Here is a 15,552-nt window from a genome sequence, read left to right as displayed (position 1 = left end):
TGACTGCCCTAAGCAATAACTAAAACTACTCCTGTTGCTACCCAACACCATAGACTTTGTGTAGTCAAGCTTTCCAGGATCTCCTACCGCTACAGTCTAGCTGTGCAACTTCTGAACCCTCTGAGACTTTTAAAACAACAACAGGTGCTTGAATGAAACTCCAGCTGTTGGCTAGCAACAGCTGCAGGTAAGAGTGTTGAGTTTCAGTCTGAGGGGCTAGAGGGAGGAAAAAACGGAACAAATGCACTTTTACAACAAAAGTCTGTCTACTACAACCCACAGACTCCGAACAAGCCCCAGAGCTCATTAAAGGGAGGTCTTTTCTGTGCAGGAGCTGTGCTAGTCAGTGTGCAGGAAGGGGTGGAGGGGCGTCAAGTTTTAATGGAGAGCTCTACACTGAGTCTCCAGCAGCAACAGGCTCAGCTCAAGTAAAAGCATGTGAGATGTTTCCTGTTTAAATCTTTGCTCATATACATTTAATCTAACTGTAGCAGCTGACTTGTATCTATTTGGCTTCAATATAAAGTGGACCTGGGTCAGCAGAGAAATGCTTTTATCTCCTAGGTAGGAAATTGATCTGGGTGATGTAAGGCAGTTGTGGTGTTTCCTTTAACAGCTGCGGCTTTGGGAGGGTTAGTCTGAATTTCAAATTCCTCAAGTATGGTTTTTCTAGTAACTGCAGCTGGTCAGCTTTATCAGAATTGTCTGTACTTTTGTTTCTTTATATTAAAATTGACCAGAAATGCTTGGTGATTACTTTTGCAGTGGGTACAACACGTATTGATTCAGTCTGATGTAATCTGCAAAAATAAGAAACTTGGGAAAAAAAAGATCAAAGGAAGAAAAGACAGGTCAGGAATCATGAGGGATGGAAGACAGGAAACAAGGGAGGAAGGACACAAGAGTAGAATGCCACAAGAAAAGGACACCAGGAAGGAAAGAAGGACAGGTGAAAGAAATTTAAAAAATGAAGAGAACCAAGCAAGAAAGGACACAATGATGAAAAGTATTAAGGGAAAGAAAGGAAATGTACGAGTGAAAAACATAAGGAAGAGGGAAGGAAAGAAGGAAAGAGCTGAAGACCGATTAAAGCCGAAGGTCACTTTTATTGTTTAATTACAGTGTTCACATAAACAGCACTAAAAATACATTTAAAGTGATAAAACAGACATGTTATCTTTCAGCCTAGACTCCAAAACTCACACACACCAGTGACCTCCAGAACTACACACCGGATCACTTTATTTTGGGCAAACAAGAACCTTATAATCACAAGTTCAGACGACCCACTTTTTTTCCCCAGAAGTGACTCTAAAAATAGTTCATGTATGTTTCTGAGCATTTAGTGACGCGTAGTACAAAAACAAATACAGAGTCATAAGACGTTACACGCGAGCGCTAGCAGCACTATACTTCAACAAATAAATCCGAAACACGCTTAAAGAAGACGTTAGGAATTTCCTTCAGAGCAGCATTTAGATACTTTGATCCAGTGTCAGGGGAATGCGTCACGTAATTAAAAATACTTATTGTTGTGATCTCTTCTCAGTCTGTCAGTAGGCTTCGATGAACCCCAGTGTTCAGACCCACAGTAAACAAAAAGCTTCTTCACGATTATCTAAACTCTTCCAGGCGCACGCGGTCACCTTAGCAACAAGACCACCGTGGATTCGGCCTCGGTCTCGCCGCAGGACAGCGAAACGACGCTGATCGTGGTTTGTCGCCTACGAAAGCACAGTGAGGGTTACGGTTCCTTTGGTCCTCTTCAGGATGCCGACGGCTTCTTCGTGCGTGACTCCTTCCAGGCTCTGCCCGTTCACAGCGATGATCTGGTCTCCCCGCTTCAGACGGCCGTCCTCCGCCGCCGCTCCCTGGATCCAAAGAGAGCCAGAAGAACAGTTCAAAAGTATTCACACCTCTTGAACTGTTTCTTTTTTTATATTTTTTTTACACTGCATCACATTAAAGCCACAAACCTTAGAACATTTTAATGGGATTTTATGTGGTGTACCAACACACACATTAGTGCATAATTGTAAAAAATACAATTACAATCTGAAAAGTCAGGAGTATATTTCTATGCACTTCCCTTTACTCAAATATCACTAAATAAAATATATTGCATCCAATTGTGTCACAGTCCTGGATGTTGTTTTTATTTTTTTGTTTGATTCTGGATTATTTCCCTCTAGTTTGATTATATCTGTATATGTCTTGCCATACTCATTTCATTCTTGTGTTTATTATTGCTCTAAAGGTGTTACTGTATTTAATTAAGGTCCTTTTCTTTATTTTCTCTTGTGTTTTTCTCCTTGTTGCATTTGTATATTTTTTCCTCATAAACTGCTGTCAATCTTGACAAATAGTTTCCGTAATCGCTGGTTCAGCTGCTTCTGTGTAATAAGTCTCCTTCCTTCTGTTTCCCCTGCTTGCGTTCTGTCTCAGCTGTTCCTCATTTCCTCCGATTGTCCCTTCGCTTTCTTTGTCATTTCCACTCTCCGCGTCAGTATTTAAATTCTACTTTAAAACTACTTTGTGGTGGTCTGTTGCGTCAAATTCCAATAAAGCAAATGGAAGACGTCTTCAAAGTCTTCCATTTAGGCCTTTGAGAAAAAGACAGGAAAAACAAGGTGATTCAGAGAAGGACAAAGGTCTCAGCTGGGCTCCAACTACCTTTCCAAACACTGTTTTGACGTAAATAGGTAAATCTCCGTGGGGGCTGCCGTGCCCTCCGACTATACTGAAACCAAGTCCATCAGGTCCCCTTTCGAGAGTGATGGTCTTATACTGAGGTGGGCTGGAAAGGAAAAAAAAACAAAAAACAGATATAAAAGGTATTTAGGGAAAGTTTCTACTCCTTCATCCTCCACATTAAGCCTCCTGTCCTTTGGCAACAACATAATGTTCTTTTTTCTTTTTTTTTTTTTTTCTGTTGAGCGGAAACAAATACCCAATATCATCCTGGAAGATGCAGCTGGGCGTCAGAGAACCCCCATCTTGCTTCTGAGTGGGCCCTGTCACGGTGGTGTCGCCACCTGCCACCACCTACAGGTGCGATAACACGAACGTAGAAACAAGGCGACACTGTTATGCTCCGGTCTTGATTTACTGTAGAGATAAAAGACTGATAGCCTGCTGTTAGTGTCATGTGACGGATTAGGGTTTTATGACGCTTCTGCTGCCGCTACGAGGACGTGGTGGAACATGAGGGAAGAGTGAGCGAGTGTGCGTTCGGTGAGACCTGCAGCTGTATTGTTCCCGTGGCGTTCTTGAGCAGAGCGACAGCCTGCGAGTGGCTCATGCCTTCAGCTGATGTGCCGCATATGCTGACAATTCGGTCTCCCATCTGGGAGGGGGGCAAAAAAAAGGAGGTACAAGTACAACGTAAATATTCTTTGGGCTAAATTATGCTAACTGAATCTCAGTTTTATTTAGATTAACCATTCAAACTCCAGGTTATTAAACAAGCTACGCAATTTTAAACTGAACAAGCAAGCAGGCACTGCAGTGCTTTAAGAACTGGTGCGATACAATGCATTTGCATTTTAGTTGCCTTATTGTTTGTTTGCTTTGTTATTACAGAAATGTGAACAGACACAATTACAATCATCTAACCTACTAAAAATAAAAGCATCCCAACGGGTTTTGTCTTATTTTAACAGGAAACCTGAGGAGATTGTTGTGTCTTTCTCACTATCAAAAGTTTGTTTTCTTAGTGGTTGCTGGCAAAAATAGGTGACGACGCCATGCGGTATTTATCCAGAATGTTCAGATAAATCTAGAAACTTAAGACACTGAAAATCATTTTGAGATTTGAAATGACTGAATTTTGATGTACCACAGAAAAACCTCACGAAAAGATCTAGCACCACTAAAGCTTGTGCAAAAAAAACAATTTGGTCACAGCACAGTGCCTTTGTGTGAATCTATTATTACACGACGTGCGAATTCTCTTCTCAAGGCCACACAAAAGCAAATTAAAATTGAATGTTGGCTAAATAATTTCATTGTTTAGCCTTCTCATTTTTCACTTGTGCTGAAATGTTTCTCTCTTCTCCCATTCAGTGAATCTTTGTGTTCTAAATGAAAGCGTGGGAGATTTATCATCTAGCTACAGCTATTGTCCTCCCCCGGTCTCTGTCGAACACAGAAACAATTGTCAAGTCTTTCTCGGAGAGCGACCGCTTAAACGCTGACCTTTGAAAGTTTTTAGGATTCGCAGACAAAGAGGCGAGGAGTAAAACTGCGGCACATAACTGAGATTGTTCGTATCGAAAAAAAGCATAATTTGCACATTTATTATTTTACCGAAGGTTAAAAACTATCAGGGAAAAAAACGTGGCAAATCTTCTACCTTGAGCTGTGTCTGAGCAGCCAGGCCGTTGGGATTCATCATGGCGATAAAGATGGGGATGTCACCCAGAGGGCTGCCCACTCCGCCGGCTATGCTGATTCCTAGAGTGTCACCGGGGTCTTTAGTGAACTCAACCGTTCTGATGTCTTGTTGTTCTGCAGCTGGAAGGTTGGCCACAATACACAACTTTTATAATAGACCTCAATGCATTTTTGGGTTTTGGTACACTACTTTACAAAAGCATTCCTAACTGTACGCTGATAAACTTCCCAGTTTTTTTTTAATTTTTATTAGGAATGTATGTGAAAGACCAATACAAATTAGAGTATAAAGACTTGAAGGATCTTCCTTACAAAAAAGATTTTTTACTTTTTTTTTTCCTTCCACTTAACAATTATGTGTTTGTGGTGTTCTTCCAGAAAAAAAATGAAATGAAATGAAGTTTGAGCTTTTTCAAAGGTTTAATGGTTGAGTACTTTTCTGACCAAAATACCTGACTGATCTGATAAGACTCTTATTTCAATACCTGAAGTCTTACAGTTTACTTACACTCTTGATTTTTGCTTGGTATGTCAGAATCACTTGGGGGGTTTTCCGATTCAGAACCAGACTGATTGGCCACCTTGGAGCTGCCCGTTTCACTCATCTAACAAGAGAAGGTGTTCAGAGTTCAGATTTTTAGAAAAAACTACATAAAAATACGAGTTGGGTCAGAGTTGAACCACCTGACTACTTTGGGAAAGCCGCCTCTCGGAGTGAAATGGGCCGGCCTTAAACCTCCCGACTTCCATCTTTATTGGCCCAACGCAGCACTGGAACACAGTACACCTCGTTACTTTTTAATGTTGATTTTTTTTTTCCTGCAGAGTTTGCAGCCCTCTTCTCGTTTTCTGTAACCTGACGAGCAGCGTGGGCTCAATCACCTTGAGCAGCGCAGCCACGGCCTCCTGAGTGGCTGACCGGACGTCCTCGCCGTTGACCGACAGAATCTGGTCGCCCTGCATCAGTCGGCCGTCCACGTCCACCAGCCCTCCTTTGACGATGTCGGACACAAACACTCCCGTGTCATTCCTGTCGGGGGAAACAGGAAAGAAACAGGTATGTAATTCTTTGATGAATGAAATAGTACCCTGTATCCTTTAACCGTCATGTGTTCTCTGAGGCTACTGTGTGTTTTAGTACAAGAACAGGAAAGAGAGAACTGGTGAAGGAAAAGAAAAAAAACAGAGGACACTGCTACTGCAGACCGCATTTCGTAGGTGCCAATCTCCACGTGGATAAAGACAAACAGAAACGGAAGATATGAAGCAGCTAAATTCAACCCAACATCCAGGGCCAGAGACACTTGGCTGTCGCAGCTCCTCCACCACTAACTGCTAGCTTGCACTTTCCCTTTCGGCCCACAGGGTTTCAGGTTATCTAAGCAATTTTCATTCTTTTCAGCATTCCTTTTTTTTTTCTTTTTTTTTTTGCACACATGCTTCAGAACCACAGGGAAAGAGACACTAATGTACAGGTATATCAAAAGCATAAAACTGCTGGGTGCTTCTTTCATCTCTGTAGTCGTGTTGGACAAAACGCAGCACACAGCAACACTGGGATAGGTAAAAAAATAAATAATAAAAAAAAGCATTTGGGGTTATAAAAGGAAATATCTGCACACATGCACACTGAAGGTTCCAGTTACTTTTGTTTCTTCCAGTATTCCTGTGGCCTTAGAGAGTTTCTAGACTCTTGTTTCCAGATTTTGCTTTATTTTTAAGAATAGATATATTTTTTAAAAATTACAAGATTTTAAAGAGCTCATGGTGGAACATGCTGGAAAAAAAAATCAGAAAAATCAGACTATAAAGAAAAGTGAAGGGAAGGACAAACATGTAGGGATCAATGACTAATGTACTAATTAATCCCTTATTGTAGCAAAATATATTTCATTTTTATTTGAGAACATTTATTTATACTGTGGGGAAAAATATCCCACACGAAGAAATAACAGTTTTAACTAAATCACTGATTCCACATGTAACATCACGAAAAACTCCTGAAAAATCCATGTGAAGCATTTTTTTTTTAAATTCACACTTACAAACATCTAATAACATGATCAAGGAATGAAGAATGCTTAATAATAAACATTGCCTTTCTGTATGACATGACACACTGAGGACCATTAACTCTTCAAAATGAGAAAGACAAGAAAAGATGTTCTTGTTGAATCTTCCTAATATCTGCAGTAAGAGAAATAAAGTCTAAAACAATTTAAACTGTAAGGTGAGACAATACAGAAATCCATAGAAACAGTAACAATCACATTATTGTTATTTCACCCTAGTGTTTCCATCTGCAGTCCTGAAGCACCCAGTGAAGAAGCAAACTCAGTATGTTGTCATGTAGAGATTTGTGGCTCAGATATAAGGTTAAAAAACCTGCAGGCATCGACATTTTAGGGCTTTTATCTGACAATCTAGAGAGACGGCACATAATTGCTGATTTGCTCATCCACTGAGGTCAGAACTACTGTTGCTGTTCACATTAATGACGTAAACAGAAATCCTGTCTGGTGCTACTGTCCACTTAACCCCTCCTCCCCATCCCCCCCAAAAATAATCTCACTGTAAAATGACTTAAAAGGAAGCAAATGTTACAATTTCATGGCTCTAATAGCAGCTGTAGCCCAAAAATAACAGAAAACTGTTGTGCAAATCGAAACCTTATTTTAATGCTCTATTTGCATAACTGCTTCTGATAAATGAGTTACCTGTGATCCCGCGATCTGCATTGGGGGAAAAAAAAACAATGAAACAATGACCGTTACTAATAATTTTTATATTTTCATTTAAATTCCATTGTTCCACAAGCTAGTTTTCACGACTGCCTTTGTGTTTATTTAGACCGCAATGCTGATGAAAGCGGAAATCCTGATTTTATTAATCTTATTCAATATGACGATCAACATTACAGAAAGAAACACTTAAAATATATTACTGTGCATAAGGAATCTGAATACACGTTAAAATCGAATGACTGCAATAAACGTATGGAGATGCGCCTACGAGCTCTTTCTCGCTTTTCAGAGGGCGTTATGCAGAAACACTGACGCTAACAGCAAATCTCTCTCACCTCCTCCCTACGATGCTCAGACCCAGACCCTGGCCCGGCTTCTTTTGCAGCTCCACAGTGAAGGAGTCCCACAGCTCTTCCTCCTTGTACTGGGCTTCATCCCTGTAGACTGTCAGCCGAACCTTCTGGGGCGTCTGCCGCAGCACGTTGATGGCTTCATCGTGGCTGGCTGCTCGCAGGTCAATGCTGTTCACCTGAGAAATGTGTGAAAAAAACAACAAGAAAGAACTTTTATTAATTCAAAATCCTGCCTGTAACTTTAGTCCCTATAGCTAAACGGCAAGAACACCACAACCTCGTTCTCCTCGTTATAGATAAAAAGTAATTGCAGCGAGGGACTATGAAAAGCACTAATAGCCTAATTTAATGCTAAAACAATTTTTTTTTTAACTGCTTCAAAAAATGCTGAGATGGTTGGAAACTGGATGACTGGAATAACAGACTGATGTCAGAGGGGTAGAAAATAGCCACAGGGAAGCCTTCCCACAGACCAGTGGTCACTTTAACGAGCGACGTCCAGGACTTGAGTTTATCACCACATTAAAAGGGGGAAATACCACATTAGCTTTCCCCCGTGGACATGCAAGGAATTTTCCCAGAGCAGCTAACTGGGAAACTTTTTTTTTCTTTTCTTACTTTTGACCTTATTTTCTAAACACAGCAGCTTGGCTCACAGGCAGAAGATAATAGCAGGGGGCAATTAAGTCATAATGATGTGTGTGTGTGTGTGTGCGTGTCTTTCAGTTTAGGTCTACTGACTGCGCTACAATAACTGCAATCATGAGCTCCGCCCCTCTGTGACAAAGCAGGAGGTCAGAGGGAGGGCACGTCCACGTCGAGTCTTATACTTAACTTGACATAAAACACTCCTACTCCTTCTATTACTTTTTACTTCTATTACCTTTTACTTGGGTTTTGAATCTCGCCAACAGCTACAGGCATTCTGGATCAAGCCCTAAGAAGCAACTTCTATTTCTCAGATTTGCCATATGAAACAAGTCGATCCTTAAATTAAGAAAGCCAAAGTCTCTGCTAAGTCTCTTTAAAATCTGGTCTTTTTATTATCTGCGTCAGAAAAGCTTCTAATTATTTTTTTACAAAGAACCTCTAGGATTTGATCTCCTGCCCAAAGTCTGCCATCCTTGGAGGCTGCTCCTTCTTCATACACTTCGTGGATGATAATGGCTCCCTGAGAAGAGAGAGAAAAAAAGAACGATGACCAAAGGACAGGAGAAAAGAGGAACATTTAAGAGTTTATTTGTAACTGTGCCTCACAAAATAATTCACATTCTGCCATGTTATAACCACAAATGTCAATGCAATTTATTAAGTTATAGAGAAAAAAATGTAAGCATCAATATTTGTGCAAAGCCCTATACGACAATACATTAAAATAAAAAGCTTTATTTGGGGGGGGGGACTTGTCAGAGTTTTGGTGCGCACTTGTTCCTGTGGGGTCCGGAGGGGTTGTTACATTCCTGGGTTGAACATTGTCTGCTGCGGCCGAAGCCCAACAAAGAGCAAGCGGCTCCCCCAAGCCTGACTGAGCAGACAGAATGGATGGACCGAGAGGACGACGGCAGGAGGAAGAGGAGGAGGAATGGCTGTGACAACATCGTTTCCTACATTCCTCTGCCGCCGCGGCCACGGCTATTTCAGACCTGAGATATACTGGTGGCGCCATGGGTGGTGTGCTGACCAAGTGCATTTACAGTTTATTTTTCTTGCAAGCTAGCGAAGCCTCGACTCCCTTGTTGGCGTGGACGTGAAGCGCGACAGCAAGAGTCGTGCTAAGAGTGAAAGGGCAAGCCTCGTTTCACACTGTTTCCTACCAGCAGGGTGTCGCAGCCCCCCACGATGCTCAGGCCCAGCCCGGTGCGGCCTTTGGAGATTTCAATGGTGGTCTCGCAGCCGGGGATGATGGGGCAGGTTGCCGGGTCGCAGGCCAGCGTGGACGGGGTGGAGGAGCGACTCAGACCTGGAAACGGAGATAGCAGAGGAAGTGAGACGCAGTTAAATACGGGATGTAAATCGAAGGTGGCGGATATGTTAACTCACCGGTGTTTATCTCTGCTTCCGGCTGACTTAAAGTACTCGGCGCGGCGGCAGGCATGCTGGGAGAGCTGGCGTGTCCTCCGTCTGAGCTAACGGTGTCCGGACAAGCCGAATGGGGAGTTGGGTAGGAGGACACGGTCTCATTTGTTACAAATGTGAGCTTCACTGGACCTTTGGCCTTTCTCAATAAAGAATTCACCTGAGAGACATTCAAAAAAATTAAGACTGCTTCTGTTACGGAGACACAGATTCGACTTTGTTCGCGACAATAGAGCAAACCTTTTCAACTGTGTATCCAAGAACTGATTCCCCGTTCACGGCCAACAGTTTGTCCCCTGGTTTCATGCAGCCGTCCTTGTAATAAAGTAGAAAACATGACTCGCAAAACCTTCACACAGTGGATAATGTTTTGTTTTTAGTTTATGCTGGAAGCTCTTAATACATTTCCCGTGTGTTCGGTTGCTTCGGATATGCTCTGAATCTCAACGCCGGACTCCGTGTTCCCGTCTACAAACGCGATGCCGTCCTCCTGTCGGAGAACCAAAGCGCACAATTAGCTCAGAGTTTAGAGAGATCCTTCCTGTAGATAGAATATCTCTGAAGGTAAGAGTTGGAGAGACAGAGATAATTCACACACCAAATTTTAAAAAGGAAGTAAATCATCAAACCACATCATGACACATCCACAGCAGGCGGATAAAACATCGCAGATACAATCAAATACAGTCATAAAAAAATTTAGGACATCCCAATAAATATTTATCTCTTCATTTAGAAATGTTTACATCTCAATGTCTATACAAAATAGTGATTTAACTACAGATAAGGTTGTGGACAAATGTGACTCAGAGGGAAGAGCAGTCATTTTGCAATGGCAAAGTTATGGGTGTGATTACTGCTTCCTCTCTGTCACATGCCGACATGCCCGTCGGCAGGGCATTTAACCCCATATTGCCTACTTGTCTGCATATTAATGAATGCATCTGAGAATGCAGCTGGGTGGATAGGACATGTAGTTCTTTGACCGGTCAATACAACTAGAAAGGTGCTGTACAAGTTCAGCCCATTTAACCCGTAGGGTTTTGTGTGGGAGCTACGCTTGGATAAAATCTTTATTGTTGCTGCTATATGGTCCTTTCCAGCAAATGATTCAATATTAGTTTATTTTCTGCTTTCCTTTGAAGCAACGGTTTGCAAACGAAAACTGGTATGACTGACAAGCGCTATACCCCTCAAGGGGTATAATTATCTCAAGCTTCACCTCGGATCATTCTCACTTCCTCTCACAGCTTTCACGTTCTTAAATAAATCATCTATGGGAGAGGTTGATTTTGTACTGTTCTTCGTTGTTTGTTTACGAGTGTAGGGATCTCCTATAGATATCTGACATTTTAAAGCTGTGATGCTGAAGAGATCAAACGACGACCTTTAAAAAGCTTTTCATTAGGGCACAGTGTAAGAGATTAAAAAATAAATAAAAATAAGCTGTTCCTTTCATCTTTGTATGAGCTAACCGAACCCTTGAATTCCTTCAATGTGTCTTTTCTTCTATTCACTACAGGATTTGTTTACTTCCCCCTTTTTTATTTCACAATTTTCCTACTATTTGGCTCCGGTTTTGCAGCTCATCGAGCCTGAATGCTTCTGTCTGCTCTGGCTCCGTTGTGTCTTACCCTGTAGGCTTGCGCCTTTCTCGTTACATTCTGCCCCTTATTTACGATGATTGAAAAAAACACTAGTGCGTTTGTCTCACCTCCACCTTTATGACGTGATGAACACGTGTCGAAGTGTCGTCGTCGTTGGCGGGAGATGTTTTTGGCTGCGAGAGAAGATGGCACATTTTTAGGAAAAGCCAGCAGCTGGAAATTCAGTCTCGCTTGACTGTAACCTAAAAACAGCGAGTGGTTTTTTTGATGTTAGGGTGCCTTAAGACTCGCTTGACGTCGGAAATTCCGGGACCACACATAGGGATAAAAAAAAAAAATTGAGTCATAATTGCTGTAAATGGTGAAGCAGCTCGAGTGTTGCTCCGTAATAGCTGCTCCGATGTTGGTGTCAGGAGTGTTTTATGTGCGTTGCCGTGAGCTGACTCGTACCTCAGTTTGGGACTCTGTTGTGTCTCCCTCTTGCTCTCTCACAGGTCCCACGGCCATCTGGTTCAGTGCCTCTGTGTTCCTGTTTTCACAGAGTCATAACTCACATAAATCGCTGCTCTTCTGCCTCTGGACAGCTGAACGGTAATTTACTCAAGCTGATCACAGTGTGTCTGTCTGGAGGGGACCAGGACTGGGATGTGAGCTAAGTGGGAGGTTAAGTACTGAGATCCTGGTGAAGACTAAACCTGGGTCAGGGGGTCAAACGAGTCTGTTGGAGATGTGGCAGCTGATACTCTACTGCTTCGAGACAGCAATCATTTGGAGGCGGTAAAATCAGGCATTTATGAACGAGCTGACGTCTGCAAACATGGATTTTTATATGGATATTTAACAGGGGTTTTGACACAGTTTGGAAAACATTTGGGACTATTCCAGATCTGGATTAGTCAGGGACAGGGGACAAAAAAACAAAGTCTGGAAATATATTGGTAATTCCTATACCATTCCATATCCAACCAGCCATAAATGTACAAATGAACAAGAAACTTTTCTGGGATGTCAGAACATTTGAAATGAAGAGAGTAACATACTTGCTATGTGAAATAAAAACTATGGGACTTGAGGGCAAATTAATCTCACTTACAGCATGTGTGACATTATGTGTTATATAGAATACTGTGTAATATCTATTTCAAATATAATGCATCCAGTAAAGCAATACCATGATTTTTTTTTAAAGATAAAGAAATAATCAACATAATACTAACATAATATTATATATTTTCGAACCAATGAACCTGTTGGATTTACTTAAAATGTCAAAAAGTAAAGTTTCACTTTAAATACAGAATGACAACAGCTCCCTCTAGTGACTAGTACAAAGCATTACACTTAATGTATGACCAGTAGTTCTAATGCTATCTATTTTATAATATTAATAATAATAATCATCATCATCATCATCATCATCATCATCAAAATAATAATAAACAAAGTTAATGGTTTCCTACCTGATGAAGATGATTTTAACTTTGGATGGGGAGCTCTTGATAATGGAAGATGCGTTCTGATGACTTTGGCCATAAAGAACTTGTCCGTTTATCTAAAAGAACGTAAAGACAAGTGTGAAAGTGAACTTAAAATCTAGCCAAAATTTTTAAAAATTAAATTAAAAAATAAGAATGTTCAGAATACCAAAGAAATGTTGATGACAAGCCCCTGAAAAATGCAAAGTAAATCTGGGTGTTGGAAAGTTACGATTTTCTGGTCAAACTGTCACATTCTGTTACATTTTAACCCAGAACGTCAGTGTTTTTATTGCAACTAATGTTGCAAACCAGCAGAAAACAGTGCATGATTGTGAAGTGAAAAAAAAATGGTCCATGATTTATAAAATACTTTACTAATAAACTGAAAAGTGTGCCACGCATTTGTATTTAGTCTCCTTTATTCTTACTGGATACTTAAAGAGTCCATCAAAACACTAAAGAACAAACAGCATCATGAAGACCAAGGAACACAACAGACAGACTTTAGAGATAAAAGTTGTGAAGAAGTTCAAAGCAGAGTTAGGTAGTGAAACAATAAGTGCTTCAAACAACTCATTGAGCGCAGTTTAATCCATCATCTGAAAATGGAAAAAGTATCCCTGACAGGCCAGGGCAAGGAGAACTTTATTAAGAAAAAGCTCAAGAGAGAGAATCAGTCAGCAGGACAACTCCATAAATAAGGCCTTAATGGAAGCACTGACAAAAAGAAAACCATTGTTGAAAGAGAGTCTTAAAAAGTACTGTTAGCAATTTGCCTAAAGGAATGTAGGAAGGTGGTTATCCTCGTGCTGTAGGGGGCAGGGTTTCTTCAGCACAGAAGGAGTGAAAGACTGTAGGAAAATGGATTCAGTTGAAGTAAATACAAACCATCTACGCCTGTCAACCTGACATTAGATTTGGACAGAAGGACATTGACTCTAACCATACAATGAAACGTACAATGGAATGATCTAGAAGCATTGTGATATGTCAGAATGTCCCAGTCAAAGTCCAGGGCTAAATCAAATTGAGAATCTGTAACCTCTCTCCAACTAATTCTGGAAAAGCTATGTCTACAAAGTACTGACTCAGTATAAAAAAATAAATAAATAAAAATAAATAAAAATGCCACAATTTCAGATTTTTTAATGTTCCATCGTCTTCACGATTAATGTGATTTTAACTTTGGATGGAGAGCCAGCTGATTTCTGCTGGTCGATTTATATAAACTTCAATAACATATCATAAACTTTGTGGTCGTGAAAATGTGTAAAACGTTACAGGGTTATGAACGGTTTTCAAGTCACAGTCCAAAGGACAAAGGAGTTAAAACATCCACACATCATTTTAATTAGTACAAAACTCTGACTTTCAAATAGCAAGAGATCTTACTTCCAGTAACTCGTCCCCCACGCCCATCCGTCCGTCCCTGCCCGCTGCTCCGTTGGGGTCTATTCCCACCACAAACACGCTCATGCGGGAGCGGTCCCTGTTCCCTGCCAGGCTGAGACCCAGGCCCGTCTTGCCTTTCTCCAGCTCAATCATGTGTAGGACACCCGGGAGGCTGCCGTAGAGCTGGATTATGTTCTCTGAAAGAGGCAGAAGTCGTAAGCCGTCTGCGATTCCTGTCAGTGGCAGCTTTTGTCCTGAACCTCATTAGCTTCAATCAGAATTGCTCACAATTTTTCAAGATTTTGCCAGCCAATGAGACTCTTGTTTCATCCGCTATCTTAGCTCCCATCTTGGGTCTCTTCTCTTCCGTCTCTGGTGTATTAGATAGCCTCTCGGTTCAACTGGCTTCTGTTGTTCTGGGCTCCCTGCCATTGTTAAACCATCAGCCCCGTGCTAATCTCCACCACTCACCTCCACAGGCCCAACCTCATCAATCTTATTCCCCGCAGGATGAGCCTCTGCCTATCTCCCACCAAACACACACACGCGCACACACGCATCGACACACAGATGCTGTCCACAGTCTCAGGTGTTTGTAAGTTGGAAGTCTGTCCCCAGTGCCAGCAGTGTTCTCTCTTAAGTGTTAAATTCACCCTAAAGCTGAGCATCTGTGGTGCATTTGGCAAACATGTTGCAAGGCTGACCTCTAATGGTACTTTGGCGCTGTTGCACTAAACTGTAAGGTGATCATTTAAATGTGATTGAAATGGAAATCAATCATATTGCATTAATAAAAATAACCTGTAATGTGAGAAAATTCTATATTTGATATCTGAGTGCACAGGTGTGAGCATCTTTTGTTGTCAATCGTTGTTGAAGCCCCTTTAATTTAAATTTGACAATAAGTCTTTTCTTATATTGTTCTTTGTGAACCTGCAAATTTTCTGTTTTGGCTTGATTCTGATGTATGGGATGGGAGGCTGATGCACAAACCGTCAACTTTCAAATAGGCATTTGAACTACACCACTCAACTTTTCCAGTTTAGTGGAGCATGTCATTACAACAAAGGTGGAAAACTTCTTAAAACTATGAATTTCAGTCTCATTTTCACTAGAAAAAGCAATCATTTTATTATCAGCATGTATACTTTTAGGATTTAACATAGCACAAACTGTGTTTTCTGAAAAGGACAAACTGAACTCACTCCAACTGTATCCAAACTCGTCCTCCTCTTCTTCTTCTTCGTCTTCTTCTTCTTCTTCCTCCTCCTCCTCCTTGCTCTGCTCAACCGTTTCTGCAGGTCTTCCAGGAATATCAGCGAGCTTGTCTGTATCGCTCTCTCCCACATGGGGCACCACTGGCAGGGGGAGGACGGAGCCGGTGGGAGATGCCTTTGGCGCTTCACGCTTCGCCGGCTGTCACGCCACAGGAGGGGGAGGCGGGGAGAGTTCATTAGTAAAAGATAAAGAGATTGGACGTTTTATCTCTGCGTTTTGAGTTTTTAAT

General features: G+C 41.4%; 1 protein-coding gene across 15 annotated transcripts in view; it reads right to left on the bottom strand.

Annotated features, from left to right (window-relative positions):
• Positions 1-1,086: 1,086 nt before the first annotated feature.
• Positions 1,087-15,552, bottom strand: part of mpdz (multiple PDZ domain crumbs cell polarity complex component) — a 52,639-nt gene continuing 38,173 nt past the window's right edge. For 12 of the 15 annotated variants that reach the window (XM_008435731.3, XM_008435730.3, XM_008435733.3 and 9 more), the window contains 20 exons: positions 15,251-15,461; positions 14,046-14,242; positions 12,636-12,727; positions 11,626-11,704; positions 11,283-11,348; positions 9,972-10,058; positions 9,809-9,883; positions 9,533-9,728; positions 9,307-9,452; positions 8,580-8,663; positions 7,475-7,668; positions 7,113-7,127; positions 5,278-5,425; positions 5,080-5,166; positions 4,904-5,000; positions 4,355-4,515; positions 3,242-3,346; positions 2,951-3,045; positions 2,674-2,797; positions 1,087-1,871 (listed from right to left, as the gene is read on the bottom strand). In XM_008435731.3, the coding sequence (XP_008433953.2) occupies positions 1,725-1,871; positions 2,674-2,797; positions 2,951-3,045; positions 3,242-3,346; positions 4,355-4,515; positions 4,904-5,000; positions 5,080-5,166; positions 5,278-5,425; positions 7,113-7,127; positions 7,475-7,668; positions 8,580-8,663; positions 9,307-9,452; positions 9,533-9,728; positions 9,809-9,883; positions 9,972-10,058; positions 11,283-11,348; positions 11,626-11,704; positions 12,636-12,727; positions 14,046-14,242; positions 15,251-15,461 (2,406 nt within the window). In that variant the 3' untranslated portion in view covers positions 1,087-1,724. The remainder of the gene's footprint in view (positions 1,872-2,673; positions 2,798-2,950; positions 3,046-3,241; positions 3,347-4,354; positions 4,516-4,903; positions 5,001-5,079; positions 5,167-5,277; positions 5,426-7,112; positions 7,128-7,474; positions 7,669-8,579; positions 8,664-9,306; positions 9,453-9,532; positions 9,729-9,808; positions 9,884-9,971; positions 10,059-11,282; positions 11,349-11,625; positions 11,705-12,635; positions 12,728-14,045; positions 14,243-15,250; positions 15,462-15,552) is intronic. The other 3 variants (XM_008435732.3, XM_008435743.3, XM_081599826.1) reach the window with 1 other exon arrangement.

This window comes from Poecilia reticulata, chromosome 18 (assembly GCF_904066995.2).
Source record: "Poecilia reticulata chromosome 18, P_reticulata-male-v2, whole genome shotgun sequence".
NCBI lineage: Eukaryota > Metazoa > Chordata > Actinopteri > Cyprinodontiformes > Poeciliidae > Poecilia > Poecilia reticulata.
The sequence above is the reverse complement of the archived record's forward strand: the minus strand, read 5'-3'. Positions and strand labels throughout refer to the sequence as shown.